Source organism: Phocoena sinus, chromosome 2 (assembly GCF_008692025.1).
Source record: "Phocoena sinus isolate mPhoSin1 chromosome 2, mPhoSin1.pri, whole genome shotgun sequence".
Taxonomy (NCBI): domain Eukaryota; kingdom Metazoa; phylum Chordata; class Mammalia; order Artiodactyla; family Phocoenidae; genus Phocoena; species Phocoena sinus.
In genome coordinates this window covers 37,457,936-37,482,624 of record NC_045764.1, presented here as the reverse complement: position 1 = coordinate 37,482,624, position 24,689 = coordinate 37,457,936, and the positions used below count along the sequence as shown (strand labels likewise).

The window sequence follows — 24,689 nt, the reverse complement described above, 5'->3', positions numbered from 1 at the left end:
TTTTAAACACTTTTGAACTGGAAAGGTGCATTTTTCTACAAAAGGCAAAAGAGATATCTTTTTTCCTACTTGATACCATAAAGGGAAGTCTGTCAGAATGGAGATGGTACAGTTATCAGAGTTCATAAGACAATAATACTTGCAACAAATGGGATCTAAATAACTGTAAAATTGAATGTCCTTTAAGAAATGGAAGCTGAAAAGTATATTCAAAAAATTTCAATCAAGCACAAGTAATCCACTTTCCTGAACTGCAAACACTTTCTCAAGTATATATAAGGGATCCCGTTCTGGTTTTGATGTAACCCTCAGAACTGTGAGGCCTCAGGGCCAGAGCCCCGTGGGAAAGTGTTGCCGCTAGCCTTAAAATAGTAGGCCCCTTTCCAAATTACGTGTGCAGAAGACTCACCTGGGAGCTTGTTAAGAATGCAGATTCTTTGGCCCCTCCTCCCAGAGACTGGTCCAATAGGTTCTGCTAAGGGATCCGTCTCTCCTCTCGTGCACTAAGGAAGGGCTTTGGGTTTTGCTCTTGTTACAGGTCGGTCTCCGGGATCCATGGCTCTGCCGCACAGATGCCCATTTCAGCCTGCGGGCTGAAGGAGGAGCCCCAGTCAGGGCAGGCCAGGAAGCTGGACTTTCAACAAGGAATTCTGGTGATTCTGGACCACACCTTGAGCAATGCTGCCTTACGGAGTTCTAAAAGGCCAGTGTGTAGGAGTAAACATTTCAGTTCCTGGCAGATGAATAACTTCACTGCACATCTAAGACCTCCAGAGAGAACAGCCTTTATTCTGCTAATTTCCTCGGGGGTTCACAGATTCTCCCTTATCATTTGATTACAAATTACATTATACTTGCAAATAACGCCTGCTATAGTGTAACCGCTCAGAATCCTTTACTAATACGATTATAGTTCATATTTACTGAGCTCTTATACGTACCAGGCACTGTGCTAAGCACTTCACACTGATAAACTTCATGCTTTCACTATGATGTAGACAGGATTCCACGCGCCCTGGCCTGGTGCTGGCAGCAACGCCCTTGGATGACCTGGAAGAACTCAGCTGGTCACTGCTGAATCTTTAGGTCGCTGCTTAGCAGGCCCCAGTGACTTGCTCCAAGGAGCCCAAAGCAAGCTATTCTCCTAAAGTAACTGTACTCACCAATTTTTGAAGTGCTGCAAATATTTTCTCCCAAATCTGTCATTTGTGTTTTAACCTTGGTGGTTTCCATCATATGCAAACTTTCAATATATTTTTGGTGGTAAAATCTGTTTATCTTCTCCCTTATTATATCTTTTAGGTTTCATGTTGTTTAGAAAAGACCTTCCCACACCAAAGGTATAAAAATATCCTATATTTTCCTCAGTAATTCTGTAATATTTTTGTTTTTTCTCTCTAGAGCTAATTTTTGTGGAAACTGTGAGGTAGAGAACTCTTACTTTAATAGATAGGCAGTTATCTTAAAGTACTCTTTATTAAATAGTCCATCTTTTTCCCACTTAAAATACTCCTTGGGTCCTGTACCAAATCCCCTCACACCTGGGTCTGATGCTAGGCTCTCCCTTTGGGTCCAGCAGTCTGATCCCACTCCAGGTCACACTGACTGAACTCATGGTCGGTCGAGAGTACCCTGGGAAATCTCGTAGGACAAGTGTCTTTTACCCACCTGAGCACCACCGCCCCGGACTCACTGTCATTCAGAATTTTCTTGGTATTCTCACACACTTAGTCTTCCAAATGAACGTTAGAACCCATTAAATTCCAAAAAGTATCCAATCTCACTGGAATACATTGAATTTATGAGCTGATCTGGAGAGAACCAGAATCTTTATAGAAACGTGATGTGCCTTGTTTGCTCTGTTAAGGTCTTCAGCTGATCCTGCTGGATTGTACAGGTTGGGCGTTCTGTAACCCTCCCTCATCTCTCTCATCTGCCACACTGCAGGGGTTTAGTAGTGCCAGAACACAGCTAAATAATAGTATGTCCTTGACTCATTTCTGACTTTACTGGGAATGCCGGTGGTATCTGACACTTTAGAATGCCACTGACTGTTGGTTTCAGATAGAGACACCTTTATCTAGGTTAGGATGTTTCTTTGTAATCTTAACTTACTAAGAGTTTAATAAGGGATAGATTTTAAATTTTACCAAATATCGTTTCAGCATCTCTAGAGACTATCATAAATTTTTTTCTAATAATCGAAGCTGCAGTGAAGGCTAATGAGCAGCCACGGTGCCTCCTAATTTAGTGTACATCTCCCTAGTCCCCGCACCAGGAAGTGAATACTTCTGTGGAAGGATGAACAAGGCGAAGCTTCAGGGCTGACTGTAGGAATGATGACGAAAGCTTTCTCGAGTTGCCCACCGCAAGCTGGAGGCTTCACTTTCTTTCCAGGGAAAGGAAACAAGCCCGATCAAACGCCCCCATGATGGGAAGCAGCTCTTCGGGACAGTGGTGTACAGAGTGCAGGAACCAAAGAGGAGTCAAGTAGGGTGGCCTCTGCCACCATTCCACAAATCAACACACAGACCAAGTGCCCAGTCTGAGATGGGGTTTTGGTACCTGAAGTGTCCCATGAGCTCCGGTCATGACAGGCTTCATGAGTCCTTCCTGCCACACTGCAGCGCCTGGCCAGGGCGTGAGGGTCAGGGAGCACTAAGAGTGGAGCCGTCACAGAAAGCAGCGATTCCTGCTACTCCTCCACCCCACTGCTAACTCGCGGTCCCCAGCCCCCTCCTCCTGGCAGTGCTCTGCTCCTGCCTGTCACACCAGGACATGTAGCCCTTACACAACCACAGGACTCCCCGAGAGCCAGCTCTTGACTACTGTGACCCTGACGCTGGGCTATTACCCACTCAGGCTCCCCTGCTTCTCCTCCATCCCATTCAAGGGAAAGGATGGGTGCTTGAGCCTGCACCCAACTAGGTGGGCACGCACAACCCAAAGCAGAGGCTGGCACCACCCACTCTGACCAAGGGCCTTCTCTCCTACAACTCACTGGCGCCTGCCCTAACCACCCAACACTGGGCTGTGGGTTGCCCCCGAACACAGAAGCAACGATAAAGAGAAAATGAGGGCAGAGCCCAGTCTGTCACAGTTCTGAGAGGTAGATCAGGACAGGAGACCCAGGGTGGCATGTCCAACCCGATCTTATGTGAAAAGGCCGTCTCTGTGGATGAACTTTCTCTTCAGGCCACAAGAAGCCCTAGCCCAGGCGGAGGCGAAAGGTGGCGATCTCCATGGGCTCCAAATAGATGTCAGTGCTGTTGGAGGGCGAGGCCAAGGGGTACAGCAATGTCAAGGAGGTTGGCTGCAGGAAAACCACATCCAAGCCACGGAAGAGGCTTCCCAGGGCCACCTGTGGGGAGGAGAGAAGGCACAGGGCAGTGCTGGGGGCTGACACACCAGATGCTGCTGCTCTTCTTCTATGTAACTTGTATGAATCTCACAGAAGCTATGGGCCTCTCTGCAGCAAGGTGCCTACATACACAGGTGAGCCTGTGCAACCTTGAAGCCTGTCCACAGACCCTAGGGTAGGAACTGCTGCACTGAGCTGTGAGCTCTTTGAGGAGAGGGACCATGTCTTTTTTTTTTTTTTTTTTTTGGCCGTGCCATGCGGTTTATGGGATCCTAGTTCCCCGACCAGGGATTGAACCTGGCCCAAGGCAGAGAAGTCACTGAGTCCTAACCACTGGACCGCCAGGGAACTCCCAGCAGGGATCATGTCTTTTTTTTTTTTTTTTTTTTTTTTTTTTTTTTTTTTAGGGATCATGTCTTGATTCACCTCTGAATCACTGGTGCCCAGCACACGGAGGCATTTATCAGTGCCAGCCTTTGCTGGCTTAAACAATGAACAGAGTATGATGGCTTTTAGTTTTTAATTCCTGGTGTTTCCATTTGTTTGATAGAGGTCCGTACACATGAAACAGAAGTTCTCCACCTGGACACCTTGTCTGAACTGGCCCCTGCCAGGCCTCAGAGGCTTTGAAAACACATGTCAACAGCTTCTCCCTTGCTCTCCGTAAAGCCCCAGAATAACCCTGCCACCTCCCGCCTTGCTGCTCAGCCTCACTGCCGCCTCACCAAGCTCTTAGCTTGCCATCCCCAGTGCTCTGTTTCCCTGCCCTCCTCTCCCTTCCCACACCTGGGCCCTGCTCACCTTGCCTTGGCTTGTGGTGCAGTTGAAGCCCAAGTTCTTGGCCTCGAGGCCACAGTCAAAACCCTTGCGGTGTAAGAGGAGCGCAGTTTCGGCTGAGGGCAAGCTATCATCCTGGTGACAGACCACAGGGCAGCGGGGAGGGGGCGGGTCTCTGCAGGGCTCACAGGTGTAGCAGCGCCTCTGCCCGGCAGGCAGGGATGGGACGGGGAGGAATCTGGGCGAGGAGGGCAGGGTCCGCCCCGAGGGTCAGCACTGAGCGGACACTCACCTCTGCCTGGAGCGTCCGCAGGTTGAGCAGGTGGAAGTCACAGGGCAGAGAGGAAGCCAGAGGACGAAATGAGCACAGAGCAGGGCCTGGGGGCTGCCTCTTGGCCACGGGCAGGGCGAGCACAGGGGTGTTCAGGTACATGGAAGTCAGGTGACTGAGGAGGGACGGGTAGCTGGTAGAGGGGCCATCTTGGACCTGGAAGATTGGCCCGAGACGTGGGTGAGGAAGTGGAGCAGGGGGAGCAGGAGGGTAACAGCACGTCCAGGTCCGTTTCTTTGGAGAGAGCTTCCCTGATGTGTCTGGATACAAGGGATGCCTGACTCCAGGACTCTTCAAATGCGGTCACTTCCCACCTCACACAGCTTAGGAAGGGCTACCTCACCAGGCCAGCGCTCCTCTAACTATGGAGGCTTTCTGCTCCCACAACACCATCGTGAGTCACACACTCCCATCAGCAACATCTCCTGTCACATAGAGATTCTCAGTGCAGCGAGAAGAAGGGAAGACAGACAGACGGATGCTTCACCATGGAGGATGGGCCTCTGATGGAGAAAGTCTCTGGGGCAACCCTGCAGCTTCAAGCTCGACCCCGTATCCACAGCACCAGCCCTGATGCTCGGGCCCGGCAGTCCCCACAGCTGTGCTGACTGAGGACTACTCCTTAGATGGCTGACCTAGACGTCACACTCACGGGCCTAAGCTGGACTTTCCTCCACGGCGGCTACTCTTCCATATTCTGGATTTCTGCTCTTAGCACCACCCGCCTTCCTACTGTCCAGAATCTCGCACTTCCCTCAGCCACGATCTCCGTTCCCACCTTGGCAGCGTCCTCACGCCCATCGCCGGCTTCTCCCTCCCGTGGCTCATTTCAAGCCACCAAAATGTCCTGCTTGAACAGCCTTTAAGCTGTCACCCCTGCCTCCGGTCTCCCTGAAGATCCCCCTGAGTCCCTGCTGTGGCAGTGACATGCTTAGGGCAAAGTCCCAACAGTGTTCTCCCAGCTCAGATCCCTCACTGGCCTCCAGGAGGAAGTCCAGACTCTTCGCCAGGCACTGAAGGCCCACTACAGTCTGCCCCAACCTACCTCCATGGCAGCCCAGCACTGGCCACTAGAACTTTCTGCAATCAAGGCAATATGCTATATCTGCACTAGCACAGCAGCTACTAACCACTTGTGGCCACTGAGCCACTTGAAATGTGGCCAGTTTGAATGAAGAATCAAATTGGTTATTGTGTTTTGTCTTAATACGTTTAAGTGGCCACAGGTGGCTAGTGGCTATCACACTGCACAGGCGGTTCTGGTCTAGCTGAGTGAACTCACGGCTCTTCCCATTCACGTTCCTTCCTGCCTCCCACCCTGTGCCTCGGTTCAAGTGTGTAGGGCAAACCCCCATTCATCAAAGACGTGCGTAGATGACATCTCCTCCAGGAAGCTGTCCTTGATCCCCTTGGCCTACTATGTTCTCTCACTCCTCAGGACCAGTGGACATACCCCTTTTCGACCTTATATTTTCACACACATAACTTGGCCCCCACCCATACTCACGAGTCAATTCCTAGAGCTCTGAGGCAGTATCTTATGCATTTGCGGCCCTCTCAGTCCTTACAGCATAGCGGGTGCCCAGCAGCTATTTGATGAGTGAGTGACTGAGCCCCAGACAGGGAGATGGAGCAGCGGGCTCTGCCATCCGCCAGCTCCAACTCCAGCTCCAAATAACTAACACTAGTTCAACACCCCATTGCTGGCCCTTACCTCTCGGTGCCCGTTCCTGCTGCTGTGAAAGATCAAGCCCCTAAACATGGCTGCCAGTTTGGAGAAAAAGCCAGGCTGGTGGGGGCAAAGAAAGCCATGAGATGAGCAGGGCAGGAGCAGAGCAGGTTAGAGGACACAGGGGCGGGGGTGGGAAGGTGGGAGATGAGCACAAGGAGGGCACAGGCGACAGGGTGCCGTGGAGAGGGAGGTGCCAGGCTGCATGAGATGGAGCAGCAAAGCATCAGACTCGCTTCCCCGCCAACCCGGGAATCAGGCCCTACTCTTGCTACCCTTGCCCACCTCTAGTACACTCCCCAAGCCCTAGGCTGGAACCCCAGGGCCACCCACGGGGCCTAGCCTGACCTGGCTCCCTTGGGGGAGGCCCAGAACTTACCTCCCTGCCCAGGGTTCGCCGTTCCAACAGGAGACGGAAATGGTTGCAGGTTCTCTTGTTGTCCTTGAGCCCTTGGCCCAGGCCTCGGTTGTCGTCCTGCATTAGTCGCCGGTCCAAGATCACCTCCAGCTGGCCTAGGGAAGTTAGCTGTGAGCCCCCAGCCTGCCTGTCTCACCCCCAAGCAGACACCGACCTCTAGAAGCAGCAGCCCACCAAAGCCCCAAGGGAAGAGCCCAGGGAACTGGCTGGAAGCTGAGTCACTCAGGGCACAAAGCCACCGTGGAACCTAGAGCTGGAAGGGGCTGAGTGAAGGACTGTGACCCTGGCAGTTCACTGCCCGTGCTCCGCGGCTCAGGAGTGGGGGCTGGCCCGGGTGCCCAGGCAGAGAACCGTCTCTAGGCTGGCCACATACAACAAAGTGAACAGCAAACACAACAGCCATCAGCAGCTGCTGCAGAGGCCCTGACCCGGGGCAGGTTTTCTCAGGTGGGGCGGATTTTGTTGTGACTGGAACACACGCTTCCGGCCCTGGTTCTACGTGGGGGCAGACTCCAGGTCTGCCTGCCGCGTCTGTCAAAAGGAGGGAGCAAGAGGGCAGCCAGATGGCATATCAGGCAAAGGCTCAGATTAGGTGTTATTTGGGGTTGCCCTGCAACGAGAGATAGCAGAGGATCCTTTGCTTTTTTTTTTGGCTGCACCACACACAGCATGTGGGATCTTAGTTACTCCACCAGGAATTGAACCCAGGCCCCCTGCATTGGAAGCACAGAGTCTTAACCACTGTACCTCCAGGGAAGTCCCCAACCTTTCCTTTCTTTTAAAAATATGTCTGAGGGGACATTCCTCATGGCACAGTGGTTAAGAATCTGCCTGCCAATGCAGGGGACATGGGTTTGAGCCCTGGTCCAGGAAGGTCCCACAGGCTGCGGAGCTACTGAGCCCGTGTGCCACAACTACTGAGCCCGTGTGCCACAACTACTGAAACTGGCGTGCCTAGAGCCCGTGCTCTGCAACAAGAGAAGCCACCCAATAAGAAGCCCGTGCACCGCAACGAAGAGTAGCCCCTGCTAGCTGCAGCTAGAGAAAGCCCGCGTGCAGCAACGAAGACCCAACACAGCCAAATTAAAAAATAAAATAAAATAAAAATATGCCTGGGGAAGGGGCTCACTCAAAGCTGACATATGTTGGAATGAGGATTTTTCCCAGCATGTTTTTTTCAAGAATCTCTTGAGAGGAGCCCGTACAGACGGCTCTATCTGCACTCCCATCACCCCAGCCCAGATTCTGACTTACGTAGTTCCTCAGTCTTTACCCTGAGCAACCACAGAAAGGCACACGAAATCCTAAAATGGACCCCTTGCATGTAAAACAATCGCCTGTTAGCGCACTGTTTTCCAGACGGGCAGAGACCAAGGGAGGATGCTGGGCTGGGTTAAGAGTTTTACAACCAGAGTGGTACTGGGCAAAGGGGCAGCAGAGCCTCACGCCTTCCAGCAGGGAGTCAGGTCCCCACTGTGCTTGCCACCGGCCCCGCAGAGCCTAGACTGGGCACTCTTGGCTCAGTCCTGCACAAAGGCTCTGCCCCAAGGACAGATGACCTGAAGGCCTCAGAGGCCACTAAGTGCAAACTGTTCACTTTACCCTGAGACTACGGGAGCCACCTGGGCTGGCCCAGTGTGACCAGCTCCAGGTCAGTCTCCTCATGTCCTCGTTTTGATTCTTTTTATTTTTTTAATTTATTTATTTATGTTTGGCTGCGTTGGGTGTTCGTTGCTGCGCATGGGTTTTCTCTAGTTGCATCGAGTGGGGGCTACTCTTTGTTGCGGTGCGCGGGCTTCTCATTGTGGTGGCTTCTCTTGTTGGGAGCACGGGCTCCAGGCACGCAGGCTTCAGTAGCTGTGGCACACGGGCTTCAGCAGTTCTGGCTCACGGGCTCTAGAGCACAGGCTCAGCAGTTGTAGCACACGGGCTTAGCTGCTCCGCAGCATGTGGGATCTTCCCAGACCGGGGCTCGAACCCGTGTCCCCTGCATTGCCAGGTGGATTCTTAACCACTGCACCACCAGGGAAGCCCTCGTTTTGATTCTTAAGAATGTCATTCTCTCTTTTTTTTTTTGTCATTCTCTCTTTTAATGACCATTGGTAGGAAGGCAGGATGTATCTTTCTCCTTCGCTAAATATTTCATTTAACACTGACTACATCAGTGTTAAACCTGACCCGGGGCAGGTTTTCTCAGGTGGGGCGGATTTTGTTGTGACTGGAACACACGCTTCCGGCCCTGGTTCTACGTGGGGGCAGACTCCAGGTCTGCCTGCCGCGTCTGTCAAAAGGAGGGAGCAAGAGGGCAGCCAGATGGCATATCAGGCAAAGGCTCAGATTAGGTGTTATTTGGGGTTGCCCTGCAACGAGAGATAGCAGAGGATCCTTTGCTTTTTTTTTTGGCTGCACCACACACAGCATGTGGGATCTTAGTTACTCCACCAGGAATTGAACCCAGGCCCCCTGCATTGGAAGCACAGAGTCTTAACCACTGTACCTCCAGGGAAGTCCCCAACCTTTCCTTTCTTTTAAAAATATGTCTGAGGGGACATTCCTCATGGCACAGTGGTTAAGAATCTGCCTGCCAATGCAGGGGACATGGGTTTGAGCCCTGGTCCAGGAAGGTCCCACAGGCTGCGGAGCTACTGAGCCCGTGTGCCACAACTACTGAGCCCGTGTGCCACAACTACTGAAACTGGCGTGCCTAGAGCCCGTGCTCTGCAACAAGAGAAGCCACCCAATAAGAAGCCCGTGCACCGCAACGAAGAGTAGCCCCTGCTAGCTGCAGCTAGAGAAAGCCCGCGTGCAGCAACGAAGACCCAACACAGCCAAATTAAAAAATAAAATAAAATAAAAATATGCCTGGGGAAGGGGCTCACTCAAAGCTGACATATGTTGGAATGAGGATTTTTCCCAGCATGTTTTTTTCAAGAATCTCTTGAGAGGAGCCCGTACAGACGGCTCTATCTGCACTCCCATCACCCCAGCCCAGATTCTGACTTACGTAGTTCCTCAGTCTTTACCCTGAGCAACCACAGAAAGGCACACGAAATCCTAAAATGGACCCCTTGCATGTAAAACAATCGCCTGTTAGCGCACTGTTTTCCAGACGGGCAGAGACCAAGGGAGGATGCTGGGCTGGGTTAAGAGTTTTACAACCAGAGTGGTACTGGGCAAAGGGGCAGCAGAGCCTCACGCCTTCCAGCAGGGAGTCAGGTCCCCACTGTGCTTGCCACCGGCCCCGCAGAGCCTAGACTGGGCACTCTTGGCTCAGTCCTGCACAAAGGCTCTGCCCCAAGGACAGATGACCTGAAGGCCTCAGAGGCCACTAAGTGCAAACTGTTCACTTTACCCTGAGACTACGGGAGCCACCTGGGCTGGCCCAGTGTGACCAGCTCCAGGTCAGTCTCCTCATGTCCTCGTTTTGATTCTTTTTATTTTTTTAATTTATTTATTTATGTTTGGCTGCGTTGGGTGTTCGTTGCTGCGCATGGGTTTTCTCTAGTTGCATCGAGTGGGGGCTACTCTTTGTTGCGGTGCGCGGGCTTCTCATTGTGGTGGCTTCTCTTGTTGGGAGCACGGGCTCCAGGCACGCAGGCTTCAGTAGCTGTGGCACACGGGCTTCAGCAGTTCTGGCTCACGGGCTCTAGAGCACAGGCTCAGCAGTTGTAGCACACGGGCTTAGCTGCTCCGCAGCATGTGGGATCTTCCCAGACCGGGGCTCGAACCCGTGTCCCCTGCATTGCCAGGTGGATTCTTAACCACTGCACCACCAGGGAAGCCCTCGTTTTGATTCTTAAGAATGTCATTCTCTCTTTTTTTTTTTGTCATTCTCTCTTTTAATGACCATTGGTAGGAAGGCAGGATGTATCTTTCTCCTTCGCTAAATATTTCATTTAACACTGACTACACTTTTCCAACTGTCCCTACTGCCATCCCTGTCAGGAGAAGGTGGCTGCTCACCTCAGCTAAGAATCACCGTTCAATACCCTGATGCTTCTTGAGGGGATCCAACAGGCCACCCACCCCCAGTCACCTCCACAGCTGCCTCCACCAGGGGAGAGGGTGACAGCATGTGTCTGCCTTCCTTTCATCTCCCGCTGGTGTGTGACTGATGGACAGGAAGGACGAAGAGGCCCACAGAGAGGATAGGCCTCGGTGGCGGGGATGGGCTTCTCGAGCTTGCCCTCTCCCCCCGAACAGCGCCTGCTCCCCTCACCATCGTGGAGGCTGGAGACGCCCAGGGCCTGGGCAGCGTGCAGTGTGAGGCGGCTCTGTGCGTCCTGGAGGCAGGCCATGACCGGCATGGGGTAGAAGTTGGCCTGCAGGGGCAGCTTCTTCCGATACCGCCGGGGCTGCACCTGCGGGGGCAAGGCCAGCAGATCAAGAGAATCCGCGCACCATTTGGGCCCCGATCAGTCTTGCCTCCTATTCCTCCTGCTCTGTCAGAGCAGATCACCTGCCAGGGCCTGTGATGCAGGCAGTAAACACAGTCCAAGTTCTGTTCCATGGGGTCTCTGGGGCCCCAGGCCTGAGGCATCACCTGAAAGCCATTGAGGTCCGTGAAGAAGGTGCCCTGGCTGTCAATGTCTGTGTGGAGGCGCAGGGCCAGCTCCTTGTTGACGCAGTCCCGGATGTCCACCAGGGATGACACGTCCAGAGACAGCCCCTCCACCCCTGGGCACAGGACAAAGGGAGAGGCTGAGCGGCGTGAGCCACAGCCTGGGAGACTGGGCTGGGAGAGGCTGTGCCCAAGCCCCAGGCAATTCCCAGCATTTCTGGCCAAGCTCTACTCCAAGAGAGTTAAGAATCAGACCCATCTCAAATGATACGTCTGTTGGGAACAGATGCATGACTAGACAACAGGCAGAAGAGCGAGCACATCACAGCCCACGGAGCCCGCACCTCCTTCCCTACCTTCCTCGTCTGCAGGGCTCACCTGGCAGGTTATAAAGCCGGACTACCTGGTGAACGTGCTCATAGTAGGCCACCACCTCTGAGAAGAAAGGGCCTTCCGTGATGCGCAGCACGGGAGGGTCCTTGGGGATGTAGGGCTGGGGAAAGAGCAGGTGGCCGCTGAACCCACGGCACAGAGAGCAAAGCAGGGAGATGCTGGCCCGCGGTCAGGCAGGAGGACTTGTTTCCAGCAGGCTCTGGGCTGAGACCCCTGGCCGAGCCGGGCCCAGGCTCCCAGGCAACGTTCCTCAGTCTCCCACTCCCCGCAGGGGCAGTGCAGGCGAGGCACCCTGGCAGGCAGGGTCGCCCTGGACGAAGGCCTGTACCCTTCTTCCTGCCCTCCGCTCCTGAGGCCTCCAGGGCCTGCTGGGGTTTGCAAGGTGCCTCTAGTTACCTTGGCCTCGCCATCAGGCAGGAAGAGGTAGGCTCCACTCTTGTCTTTGGACGAGCGGGTGCCATAGATGAGGAACTCCATGCCCACCCGCTGCTCCTGCTCCTCGTCCACCCTTCGGATGCTCTGCCGAGAGACACAGCCCTGACCCCTGGCCCCACACCCGCGTGTCAGGCCCGCCCCCGGGAGGGAGCCCAGCCCTGCTTCCCTGTGCTGTCAGCTCAGGGCCCAGACGGCCCGCTCCCGGGTCCACCATGAGTCAGGTGGCAGCGCACTCATGGTCCGGAGGCAGCTTGCACGACCCCCCTGACATGCGCGCCCTCCTCCGGCTCCCAGCCCCTGGCACTTTACCTTGAGGAGCCCAGTGAGGCCTGAGAACCAGACCTGCATATAGCGGTTGCTGAGGGCGAAGTCGCTGGTGCCAGAGTCAATGACGCGTAGAGGGAACGCCTCGTGCCTGCTGACGGACAGCTGCCGCCCATGCAGGTAGACACGCACGGAGGAGGGCAGGGTGCGGGGCCCGTCCAGACCCAGCTGCAGCTGCAGCACGCCCAGGCCCAGCGCCGGCAGGCGGACGGGCACAGACACCTGCGGGCACGGGAAGGGTGAGGAAGCGTGGGCCACGGCATGGGTGTCAGTCTTGGATGCCTGGGGTTCTGGCCCTGAGAGCCTGAGCAAGTCCCTGCACCCACTGGGGCCTCGGTGCCCTCTGCCCAAAGCACAGGTGATGTTACTTGCCCCTCGTCAGACTTTCATGAGTCTCAAATGATATCTGGAAAACTATGAGATGGTAAACACACGTTAAGCTTTCAATAAATATTTGTTGAATGAACAAACGATGGGGCAGCATAACTGCCATTTTTACTATTATCATACTATACCAAACTTCCCCTTCCTTTCAAGGACAGACTCAAAGCCCAGGAGTGACTGTCCTCTGGGCAACCCCCCTCCCCAAGACTCTGGTCCCCAACCTGGGGAGTAAGAGGGCTGCAAGCAGGAGGGTGGGAAGCCAGTGTCCATGGGCAGTGTGAGGCTCCGGAGAGAGGCCAAGGATCAGCACAGAGGGCCAAGGCCGGGCCCCACCTGCCAAGCCCCCGCCTCACCTGGTAGACGTCAGGGACCATGTCAGTGGCAGAGCTCCAATGCGCGCTGACCTGCACAGCCAGGGGCTGACCCTCCTCTGTAAGGACCCGCACCCGGGGTGAGCTGACCAGAAGGGACACCACGCTGAGCCGTTCCTGTTCCAGTGGGTTGAACAGCACCACGTACCTGTGAGCAGAAAGTAGGCTCATCCAGGAGGCCACTGCTCTGGCGGCAGTGGAAGCAGGAACAGTGGCCAGGCCAAGAATCCCTCAGTGGTTCGGCAGGGTGGGGGTGGGAGGGTGCCCAGAGCCAGGAAGGGGCTTTGCCTCTGCGCCTGGCCCAGCCCGGCTCACCTGGGTGAGGAATCCAGCTGGATCACTGTGCGCTCTGGTAGGGCATCGTGATTTAAGCGGGTGTCATCCTGGAATGAAGTGGGTGGGAAGAAAGAACTATCACGGGGCTTGGCCTACTCGGAGTCTTGCCTCCCCCCACCCCCCAAACGTGTCCCAGATGGGGACCAGCAGCTGCGCCAGGCACAGAGCTTTCACTCCAGGACCGGGAAGGAAAAGGACAATGCCCTCGCACCACAGTTCTCGGCACAGGACTGCACACCAGAGGGTCCCCCTGAGCAGGTGCGGGAGCGGGGCTCACCATTTGCAGGAAGGGTGACTCAGGGTCAAAGTGGTAGCTTTTCTTGTCCCCCAGCACCAGATAGTGAGCTGCGTTAATGATGACCTGCTTCAGGTTGACAAGGGAGCGCAGAAGCCTGGGAGGGCGGGCAGGAGAGGGACCATGGGAGAGGTGACCACCGAGATACTGTCCACCTGCCAACAGGGCGAGCCCTTGGCAGGCCTGCCCACTGACTGCCCAGTGCATCCTCCCTTTTGGAACAGCGGGTCAAGGCGTGGAGCTGATGGGGAAGAGGAGAGGGCTCCCACCTGATCCCATAGTCCACAACAACTGCCTCCTTGGCAGTGCCAGTGATAGCGTCGTGGTGCTGGAAGAGTCCCAGTGTGCGCCGAGCTTCCGTCAGAAGGGCAAAGTTTGAGAGCGGGTACTGGCTGGCCACTCCAGAGCGCCGGGCATGAGCCACAGCCAGGCTGTACAGAATCTCTGCCCCCCTGCCCAGAGAGAGAAGTCAGCCTCCTGCCATACAGCTCCCTAGGGCCCACCCTCACTCTGCAAGACCCATTCCTTTTCCTTTCACCCTTTCTCCACTTGTCTTGGTCTCCATGCCCTTCTAGTCCCTTCTGAGCCAATCCAGCCCCTCCTTAAACCTCAAAGGCTTACTCTATCCCTCCAGCCTGGAAGTGGGGGCAGGTCTCACCGCAGGTGCGCTTCCAGGACACGGTCCAAGCTCTTGTAGAAAGGCCGTGAAGTGTAATAGCCTGTCCAGTAATGGTCCTCCCGGTCCGCGTAGGAGAAGAAATCCCCACTCAGCACAGGAAACCCTGGAGGCTGGGCCCCTGGCTCCACCCCTGTCCTCTTATATAGAGCATCAAAATAGTCGGAGAGGGTGCCAAACTGGGCCTGTGGGGACCACCAAAAACCGCTTCCATCAGTTCCAGAGTCTTCTGGGAATTGCAGCCCCCCAGTGCTGCAGTGGAGACTAGGGGCAAGGATGTTTGCCTATGCAGAGAGTAGTCACCATGTCCTACCTTCTGGGCCTCGAGAAGCTGAGGAACCTGGGAAAGAACTGTGACATAAAAGGGAAACCGTGCCCAGAGTTGGGAATGAACCCCTGCTTTGGAGCAGTATTGGGGAGCATGAAACCTCACAGGAAGGGCTGGGCTGCAGCACCACCGAGGCCCCCTCCCCGATGAGTGTCCCTTCACACCTGCACGTGGAGATCAGGCTTGCTGTTAAGGAAGTCGAAGAGCCGCTGGTAGTTGAAGAACTGGGCATCCCACTCCTGGGGCTTGTCATATCGGAAGTCATCGCCCAGCGGCACCAGGAGGACGTTGCTTCGGAAGAGCCGGGACTTCTTCCTGTACTGGTCCAGGAGCAGGCCTGCCCTGCAGGTGGGAAGGGGGACGGGCCCCACATGGAGTCTCACATTATAGGATCCTGAGCAGAGCCAGCCTGAGAGGAGCCCTCTGATACATCCTCGTCACAGAGTCACTCGGCTTGGGGGTAGATACCTCATGGGGTGAAACCCAGTCCCAGGGAGCCCAGTGTTCTCCAAACAACTAGAGAGTTCTTCCTGATGCATGGCTTCAATTCCCTGGCCCCAGTTCTGCCCTTGGATACCACAAAGAACAAACCAGTCCTCCTTCCCCATCATGGTCCCTCAGACATATCCAAGATGTGTAAGCATTCCCCTGTGCTTTCTCGTCAGCCTCTGCAATCCCAGCCCCCCTATTTGGTCCCTACATAGCAGGTGAGAATCCAGTCACCAGCAGTTCTCTTGAGTAGCCCGTCTGCCAGGATCCCAGAGTGCGGGGCCCAGCGCTGAATATGGGAGTTCGGGGGAAGGCAGGCCACACCCCCTAGTCTGGCCAGAGCTGTCGTGTGTGCTTATACAGGCATGTCTGGCGGCCCCCACTGTCACCCCACCATGCTGACATCAGTGATCATGTTTTCTGTGCATGCGGCCCAGCAAGATATTTTCTCATCCTGAACTTTCCTATTCTGTCTGCTGAAGCTAAGGGTAGAACCTTACATTTATCTAATCTTATCTGGTTAGGTTCAACCCACATCCCAACCTACTGAGATCTTTTGGGATCCTGACTCTGACACTCCAGCTTTGTTTGCCACCAGTTAGTGATGCAGCACAGCCCTAGACTGAAGAGCCTGGACTTGGGGACCGGACTACACCAACACTAGCTCTGTATGCACTAGCTGTGTGACCTTGGACAACTTACTTAACCTCTCTGGGCCTCAGTTTCTATAAAATGAGAAAAACATCAGTACCTACTGTCATAGTATTATGAGAATTACAATGAACTGAGTGAATTAATATTTGTTAAACACTTAGAACAGTGCCTGGCACTGTTCTACATAAACATTTATTATTTCCTTTTTCATCCAAGTCATTAATGTAATCAACAGAAAAACAGAGACCTGTGGCATTAAAGCCTCTTTCTCTTTTTAGACCAGCCTGGTAATTGGCATGTTATGGGTGTTACAGTTCAACTAGCCACTAATGTACTTAGCCATGCTGGTGCAGCTTGTTCTGTTCCACTTTGCTCTCAAGAAAGGACTCCTCAAATACCACCTTCCCCTAATTTATCATCCTTGTAAGCCCTTTAAAGGAGAAAACGAGAGCTTCCCTGGTGGCGCAGTGGTTAAGAATCCACCTGCCAATGCAGGGGACACGGGTTCAATCCCTGGTCCGGGAAGATCCCACATGCTGTGGAGCAACTAAGCCCGTGCGCCACAACTACTGAGCCTGTGCTCTAGAGCCCGTGAGCCACAACTACTGAGCCCCCGTGCCACAACTACTGAAGCCTGCACACCTAGAGCCCGTGCTCTGTGACAAGAGAAGTCACCGCAGCGAAAAGCCCGCGCATCGCAACGAAGAGTAGCCCCTGCTCACCACAACCAGAGAAAAGCCCGCGCACAGCAAGGAAGACCCAACACAGCCAAAAATAAAATAAATAAAATAAATTTAAAGGAGAAAATGAGGTTATCTCCCATGACTTGCTCTCTGTAAACCTGGCCTGGCATCTGTAGATCACAGCTGCTGCTTTCAGAAAAAGCATGCCTTAAAAGCCCTAGATTCTTGCTTGGAATCAGCATTTAGATTTCTGGATTCTGGAAACAAAAGACCACTTTCTTTCCCTTCTGGTCACATGTTTCACCTCTTGGACATCATGGAAATCGGAGGATTGCAACATGAAAACCCGTTCAACTTGTTATATTCTTAAGGCCAGTCCAGTTCTGGCTAAACAATTGTTTAGCTCTCTCTTAATCCACCTTTTCCCAGGGGAGCTGATTTCAGCAACATCTTTTGGGGTCCCTAAGGATTCTCTCAAAGGGAACAGGTCTGTTTTCTCAGAGGCTGGAGGCTGTTGGGCGGGACAGAATGTGCATCTGAATGGGATTCTGGGTGCACAGAGCACTGAGGATCCCGGGTGACTTCAAGTCAAGGCAGGAGGCCCGAGCTTAATGCAGGCATACCAGACTGAAGGTTGTAAGGCACTGGATCTAATCTGAGAATTACTTGCCTCAGTCAGTCTACTGGCTCCGACAGTTTGTTAGGACACTGGAAAACATACTCATTTGGGAAAATAAAAACATTCTGGAAAAGGTGGTTCCTTAGAGCCACTCACTCTAGTTTTCCAGGAAAACACAGTAAAGGAACTGTCACTGCAAGGGCTGTGGGCCTGAACTCACCAACCGAGCCCACCCCCATTTTATGAATGTGGAACCCGAAGCCCCCGTGCAGCAGAGCCCAGACCAGAAGCCAGGTCTCCTGACTCCTCTGCAGAGTGAAAATGACACCACCACACCTAGTCCAGGTCTGGGAGCAAGTACCTCTCGGCCACATTTGTCTCTGTGATAGCCCGGGGTGGCACCTTCCAAGGGCAGTTGATGCGCCCCCCAGGCAAGCGCTTGAAATCAAACTGGCAGCAGATCTTGGGATCCGGGCCACATGTATGGGGGACGTCATAGCTGTAGAAAGGCATCATGTGGCAGAAGATGTCTGTGCTGGAGTCCGAATCTATAAAAAACACACCAAGCAGTCAGCCCCTGGAGCTGGGCACAGGGATGCCGGGGGTGGGAGGGGATCTGCTCCAGCTAAAGGCGTGAACTAGACTTTCGGCTGCAGAGGACATGCAGGCCAATGGTCAGGACACAGGGAGGGCTCTGGAGCCCATAGCTCCTCCAGGAGACAGACAGCAGGCTCCACAGAGGCCAGAGATCAATGTGATCCCCACCTAACCTGAAGGGGAGAGCTTCTGACGGTCTGCACCAGTGTTTGTTGGTCTGCTCTAAAGGACAGATGGGTCTTATTTCTGATATCCCTGCCCTTTCCCAGTGGGAACCACTGCTGTGACCCCCCTCCACCCTACCTGGCCTTACCCCAGGTCTGCCTCCACATGAACTCCAGGCTGTGGGTGGCAGCAAAGTGCTTCTTGATAGCATAATGTACCCTCTGAATCAGCATGCTGGTCAGGTTGGCACGGCGCAGCAGGTAAGGCATGGTGGGGCTGTATCCAAAGGGGTCCACTGCCCAGCCTGAGCGCGGGGTTGCACCTGGGCAGGGGCATGGAAGCCAGAGGCCTGAATGCCTCAGGGCCTGGTCTCCCGGCACAGGGGCCCCAGAGCCCGTCTTGCCATCACACCACACCCACGCTGGTGGAATTAGCCTAGAAAAGAAGCACTCCCTGCCAATCCTTGTGCCTTAGAGCCCCCTGCTGTCCTCTGGGCCCAGCTATGGGGGCAGACTCCCACTGCTGAGCCCGGACTCACCGAGGTTTTTCTCCAGCCACTGGTGTCCCTCAATGAGCTGGTCAACCAATGCAAAGTAGTGGGAGTTGGCCTCATCCGGCATTACCCAGCCTCCTGTTGCAATCTCCAGCTGCCCGTTTCCCACCAGCCTGGAGTTAAGGACTCACACTCAGCCTGGGGCAGAGACCCTCTGCTCAGTCCTGCCAACCAGATGCCGGGACCTGTGTGTACTGGCCTCACTGAGCCAGTTCACCCAAACCCAGGACCAAGACAACAGACATGCGCCCTCCTCTCTCTCCAGCCAACCTCCATGCTGTCCTGGCTCTGCTTATTCCTGGATCTCTGTGCTTCCAGGGGCCAGGCCCTATGCTTTCTCTTCCCTGTGCTCACACTACTTTGATTTCTCCTAACACTAGTGACCCTCAAATCAGTTCTTGCCTTCTCATTCCTGGCCCCTCTACCATCACTCCTCATCTCTGCCAAGGTTCCCCCTGCCTCTCCCTGACACCTTGGCACCTGCAGCTCCAGGAGAGGACTTCACACCCATCCTAGGGCCCAGAGGATAGCCCTCCTGCCTCCCCGACTGGCACTGGCCTTCGGACTGCTGCTCTCTTTTGGGCATTGATGTTGTCCCACCACTTGGCGAAGAAGGAGACTTCCGCCCAGATGAAGCGCCGCCGGGGGTCCTCTTGCAGCTTGGACACCATGTTGTTGAGAATGTGCTGTGTCTGCTCTGTGTAGTACTTGTCAAAGGTCTTGAGCCAGCCTGGGAAGCCAACATAGGGTCCACTGAGGATGCCACCATCTTCTTCAACTGTCCCTCCCTTACCTTTGCCATCAGGAAGCCCACCCCAGACAAAGCAATCTTAAGAAAAACAGACCTGGAGGAATCAGGCTCCCTGACTTCTGACTATATTACAAAGCTACAGTAATCAAAACAGTATGGCACTGGCACAAAACCAGAAATATAGATCAATAAAACAGGATAGAAAGTCCGAAGATAAACCCATGTACCTATGGTCAACTAATCTACGACAAAGAAAGCAAGAATATACAATGGAGAAAAGACAGTCCCTTCAATAAGTGGTGCTGGGAAAACTGGACAACTACATGTAAAAGAATGAAATTAAAACACTCTTAATACCATACACAAAAATAAACTCAAAATGGATTAAAGACCTAAATGTAAGGCTGGATACTATAAAACTCTCAGAGTAAAACATAGGCAGAACACTCTGACATAAATCACAACAATATCTTTTTTGATCCACCTCTTAGAGTAATGAAAGTAAAAATAAACAAATGGGACCTAATTAAACTTAAAAGCTTTTGCACAGCAAAGGAAACCATAAACAAGACGAAAAGACAACCCTCAGAATGGGAGAAAATATTTGCAAATGAAGCAACGGACAAAGGATTAATCTCCAAAATATACAAACAGCTCATGGAGCTCAATATCAAAAAAGAACCCAATGAAAAAATGGGCGGAAGACCTAAATAGCCATTTCTCCAAAGAAGACATACAGATGGCCAAAAAGCACATGAAAGATGCTCGACATCGTTAATTAGTAGAGAAACGCAAATCAAAACTACAATGAGGTAACACCTCACACCGGTAAGAATGGCCATCATCAAAAAATCTACAAATAATAAATGCTGGAGAGGGTGTGGAAAAAAGGGAACTCTCCTACACTGTTAGTGGGAATGTAAACTGGTACAACCATTATGGAGAACAGTATGGAGGTGCCTTAAAAAACTAAATATAGGGCTTCCCTGGTGGCGCAGTGGTTGGGAGTCCGCCTGCCGATGCAGGGGACGCAGGTTCGTGCCCTGGTCCGGGGAGATCCCACATGCCGTGGAGCGGCTGGGCCCGTGAGCCATGGCCGCTGAGCCTGCGCGTCCGGAGCCTGTGCCCCGCAACGGGAGAGGCCACAACAGTGAGAGGCCCACGTACCGCAGAAAAAACCACACTAAATATAGAACTACCATATGATCCAGCAATCCCACTCCCAGGCATATATCTGGGGAAAACCATAATTCAAAAAGATACATGCACCCCAATGTTCACTGCAGCACTATTCACAATAGCCAAGACATGGAAGCAACCTAAATGTCCATCAGCAGAGGAGTGGATAAAGAAGATGTGGTACATATATACAAAGGAATATTACTCAGCCATAAAAAAAGAAATCCCATTTGCAGCAACTTGGATGGACCTAGAGATTGTCATACTGAGTGAAGTAAGTCAGACAGAGAAAAATACCATATGATATCACTTACATGTGGAATCTAAAAAAATGGTACAAATGAACTTACTTACAAAACTGAAATAGAGTCACAGATATAGAAAACAAACTTATGGTTACCGGGGGGAGAGGGGGGAGGGATAAATTGGGAGATTGGGACTGACATATACACACTACTATACATAAAACAGATAACTAATAAGGACGTGCTGTACAGCACATGGAACTCTACTCAATACTCTGAGAACACCTATATGGGAAAAGAATCTAAAAGAGAATGTATATGTGTGTACGTATAACTGATTCACTTTGCTGTACAGCAGAAACTAATACAACATTTTAAATTAACTATACTCCAACAAAAATTTAAAGAAGTAAAAAAGAAAGCCCACTCCACACCCTGGCTCCCAGGGTCTGCTGGGCCCTCACCTGGGTCATTGTGAGAGTGAGGGACCACAAACACCTGCAGGTCTTCAGTGTCCCAGTCGTGCGGGCTATAAGAGATCTCAAAGCCTTGCTTCCACACGCCGCCATCCACGTTGTCAAATGGTAACTCCTCTGATACAGTCAGCATCTGCCAGGCAGGAGAGCAGCTCAGTGCCCCAGCCATGGCCACTGTGGGTCCCTGCCAGCTCTGACTCTTACCTGCAGCTCTGGTTTCTGGCCCCGGACCCCCAAAGCAAATTGGCAGTCTTGAGGGGAGATGGAGAAGAAGCTGGGTCGGGGCTCTGGTGGCACCACCCAGGAGCCATTGGACATATAGTACGGCAGCAGGGCAGGTGGGCCCTCCACGTTGGCCGTCAGCTCCAGCACAGAGTCCTTGATGTGGCTGATGATCTCATGATTCTCCTCCAACAGCTGCTCCAGCTGTTCAATGCGGTTCTGGAGCACAGAAATCTGACTCTGCCAAAAAAACCAAAAAGCAATCACTCCCAGCTCCTTATGTCACAAGAAGGATCTCTGCATGGGGCCCACCACCTGAGGCCTGACTATGATCCTTCCCTCCCCAGTCAAAGGCAGGACCATGAGCCTACAGGGCTGGATTGCTCTGGTCAGATAAGGGAAGAGGTGTGAATCACTACTGAAGACTGCAGTCCACTTGGGTTGGGAGTAACCTCACTCTCTAGCTTATGGATGGCAAAGATTTCACCTCCCATGTCTATTCTCAACAATTGGCGTTGCCTCTCAGGAGCATTGTGCTGACAAGGACTGCACTGGGGCTTAGTGGGAAGGGATGCTGCAATCCATTAGCAATGTCTGCCAATAATTCAGGAGGACGGAGCAGCAGTACATATTGCCATTTTCCCTCCCTCCTTTCTTTTTGCCATCAGTGCTTTCAGCTTTGAGTTTCTAGAAAATCTGCCTATTGGGAAGGAATGTTCTTGCCCTGGGCTGACATGACTCTCCAGCTGGGGCAATAACCCGATCCCAGATGATTTGTGTATGAAGAGATCAGCAATCAGGCATGACTCACCCGGGGGAAGTTCCCACCGTTCTGGTGTCGGGTGGGATCATGCTGCACTCGATCCAGCATGAGGTAGAGTGAGAAGACAGCCACACAGAAGATGGCAGCCCCACACACTGTCACCTGCTTTTTCAGCTTCATAATGGCCTCCACACACACCTGGCCGGAGGGACACCACATGTAGCTCCAGCAGGCAAAAATCCCTTTGGTGGCCTTTCCACCAAATGCCCCAAGGAGTTCCTGAGGGCTGCTCCCGAAGAACACCAAAGAAAAGAAAGCTTCTAAGCACCGAATCCCGACACTGGCTATGGATCCTGACCCAACCTGGATCGTATTCTCTTGGCTGAGACACAGAAAGCACTAGTAAGAGGCACATGTGAGGCCGGTCCTGCCTGGTCCTCGTAGCAGCTTTGCCCCTAGGGTGGAGATGATGCTCTCTCCTAGGCAGATGCTATTAAAAAACACGCCCGGAAAACAAAACTTCCCAGCTGTGACTCCTGAGTTCGCCATACAACTTCCTGATTATAACCAGCTGCCCACAGAGCTTGCCTACAAGAAAGACACAGCCAGTTAAAGGACGTGGGTGTCCAAGCTCCCTGGCCATGTGCCTCTAATTTCAGAGGAATATACTGGTATCTATTTTGATTTAAAGAATATAGACAAAGCCCCAAGAGACTAACAAGAAAGCCTTTCTCCCTGCCCGCTTGCATCAGACTGGTACTCACCAGAAACAGTGACTGGCACAGCTGGTCTCTTATTCAGAAATGCAGAATGAATAAAAAAAGAAGCCACAGCTTATGTTTCTAACATAAAGAGTCCTCTCCCTGTTAGCTCTGACTCCTGCAGTGGGTAACTTTCAGCCTCTGCTTACAGAGCATTTAGGGGGGCCCCTGGAAGCCACCAGTGATTGATGTCAAAGATAACCTGAGTAGGGAAAAGCTAGGCACAACTGTTCGGCTGTGGGGCAACTTCAGAGAATCAGTGTCCTCCGCCACCGCCCGCGGCCCGCACTTGCCTGCTGGGCGGAGGGAGACAGCTAGCTGCCGGCTGAGCGGCGGCGGGAGCGGCAGCTCAGGAGTCTTCCTCCAGCCCTCGGGCTGAGGAGCTCTGTCGCCTCTGCAGGGTTGTGCTCTATTTAGCGCGATCTTATTCCGCTCAGGAGCCTCCGGGCAATATTTTTAGCCCTGGGAGGCTGAGTCCAGGCCAAAGTAGGTGGAGCTGGGGAGAGAGAGTTGGATCTCAGAGGGGGGCCGGCACCTGCCGCCGGGTCTTCGGCTACTCGCCCGCTCGCCGGCCCAGCCCCCTCCCGGCCCTCGACCCTCCCCGGCTCTGCCGGGCCCCGGGACCGCAACGGCAACTGACCCGTGCGGGAGCTCGGACCGCCTCCGACTCCAAAGCGCCGCACGCGCTCCTGCCGCTCAAGCCCGGCCTCGGCCGGGGCAACCGGAGCCCTGCCCGCGCCCGCCCAGCGCGTTACCGTCTGCGGCCGGCTTCCGCGCCGCTCCGGGCCCCGCCGGCCGAGCTGCGCCCCTCACATCCCCGGGTAGGGCTGCCCGCGCGGAGGCAGCGACGCAGGCAAAGGCGGGCGTCCGCCCACCAGTCGCTCCCACAGAGGCCAGGCCGCCGGCGCCGGTTCCCCACGCTGGAGGCCGCCGGGCAGAGCGGCGTGCGGGGCGGGGACAGCCTCGCCGCGCCCCCGCGCCACCCCAGCCCCGCCTCCTCGCCTCGGCCCCGCCTCCGCCTGCGGTGCGCCCCGCCGAGCCGGGCGAGTCGGGCCACTAGCGTCCCTATCTCAGCTCCGGCGGGCCGGCCCGGCGCTTCCGGTGCGGTCTGCGCCGTGGCCCCCGCCGCCGGCAGAGGGTCCGCAGTGCGCAGCCGCAGCCGCAGCCCGGACCCGGCCTGGGAGAGCTGCGGGTCCGCGAGGAGGGGCGCGCAACATGAGGTGTTACTGAGTCTTCCTAGAGTTAAGCTCATTAATTAGCAGTAGTAGAAACATTCCTCCTCCATTTCACCAACCGAACGGTGAAGTACATTTTCCAGCTCCCTCCCGGTTCTGGTGTAGGTATCCTTAATTAGATGCAGTTACGCTCCTCAGGCAAAGGGGTGCTGCCTCCTGTTGGTACCGTGCGTTAATCACGGCCCCTTTCCGTGCTTGCCTCCTGTAAGGCCTATAATTTTCTTGCTTGTTCTTTTACTGGACATCCAGGTTGTTTATAATTTTGCAGCATAATAAACCACGCTAGTGAACATCTCCATGAATTCCACATGTCTTCTTTTTAAACTATTACCTTAGGACAAACTTTCAGCGGTGAGGTTACCTGGGCCAAAGCTAAGGGCTGATATGACTGATGATACTTGGCATTCTGTTGCTCCCCAAAAGGGTTGTGCCAGTTTCCACCGTCAATTACAAACTGTTGAAAATTGCTTAAGCAACTTTTTGGTTGATTAACCAGATTTACAAACCCATCTCATTGTTTTAACTCCCATTTCTTTTATCACCATCAGAAACATTTTTCTAGGTTTATTTGCCAACTA

At 53.6% G+C, this 24,689-nt stretch overlaps 1 protein-coding gene across 6 annotated transcripts in view; it reads right to left on the bottom strand.

Annotated features, from left to right (window-relative positions):
- Nucleotides 1–769: 769 nt before the first annotated feature.
- The window catches only part of MAN2A2 (mannosidase alpha class 2A member 2), a 30,605-nt gene continuing 6,685 nt past the window's right edge, over nt 770–24,689 (bottom strand). Inside the window, exons 2-25 of one of the 6 annotated variants that reach the window (XM_032619814.1) lie at nt 23,170–23,372; nt 22,164–22,313; nt 21,335–21,592; nt 21,119–21,263; nt 19,038–19,209; nt 18,465–18,592; nt 18,075–18,248; nt 17,526–17,712; nt 14,884–15,061; nt 14,374–14,576; nt 13,985–14,167; nt 13,698–13,812; nt 13,400–13,467; nt 13,067–13,232; nt 12,315–12,551; nt 11,967–12,089; nt 11,556–11,670; nt 11,160–11,293; nt 10,836–10,977; nt 6,578–6,711; nt 6,184–6,258; nt 4,431–4,625; nt 4,163–4,273; nt 770–3,361 (exon numbers count right to left, since the gene is read on the bottom strand). In XM_032619814.1, coding sequence (XP_032475705.1) covers nt 3,209–3,361; nt 4,163–4,273; nt 4,431–4,625; nt 6,184–6,258; nt 6,578–6,711; nt 10,836–10,977; nt 11,160–11,293; nt 11,556–11,670; nt 11,967–12,089; nt 12,315–12,551; nt 13,067–13,232; nt 13,400–13,467; nt 13,698–13,812; nt 13,985–14,167; nt 14,374–14,576; nt 14,884–15,061; nt 17,526–17,712; nt 18,075–18,248; nt 18,465–18,592; nt 19,038–19,209; nt 21,119–21,263; nt 21,335–21,592; nt 22,164–22,295 — 3,528 coding nt within the window. In that variant the 5' untranslated portion in view covers nt 22,296–22,313; nt 23,170–23,372 and the 3' untranslated portion in view covers nt 770–3,208. Of the gene's footprint in view, nt 3,362–4,162; nt 4,274–4,430; nt 4,626–6,183; nt 6,259–6,577; nt 6,712–10,835; nt 10,978–11,159; nt 11,294–11,555; nt 11,671–11,966; nt 12,090–12,314; nt 12,552–13,066; nt 13,233–13,399; nt 13,468–13,697; nt 13,813–13,984; nt 14,168–14,373; nt 14,577–14,883; nt 15,062–17,525; nt 17,713–18,074; nt 18,249–18,464; nt 18,593–19,037; nt 19,210–21,118; nt 21,264–21,334; nt 21,593–22,163; nt 22,314–22,879; nt 23,132–23,169; nt 23,373–23,516; nt 23,820–24,689 lie in introns of those variants that run through there. The other 5 variants (XM_032619775.1, XM_032619786.1, XM_032619766.1 and 2 more) reach the window with 5 other exon arrangements.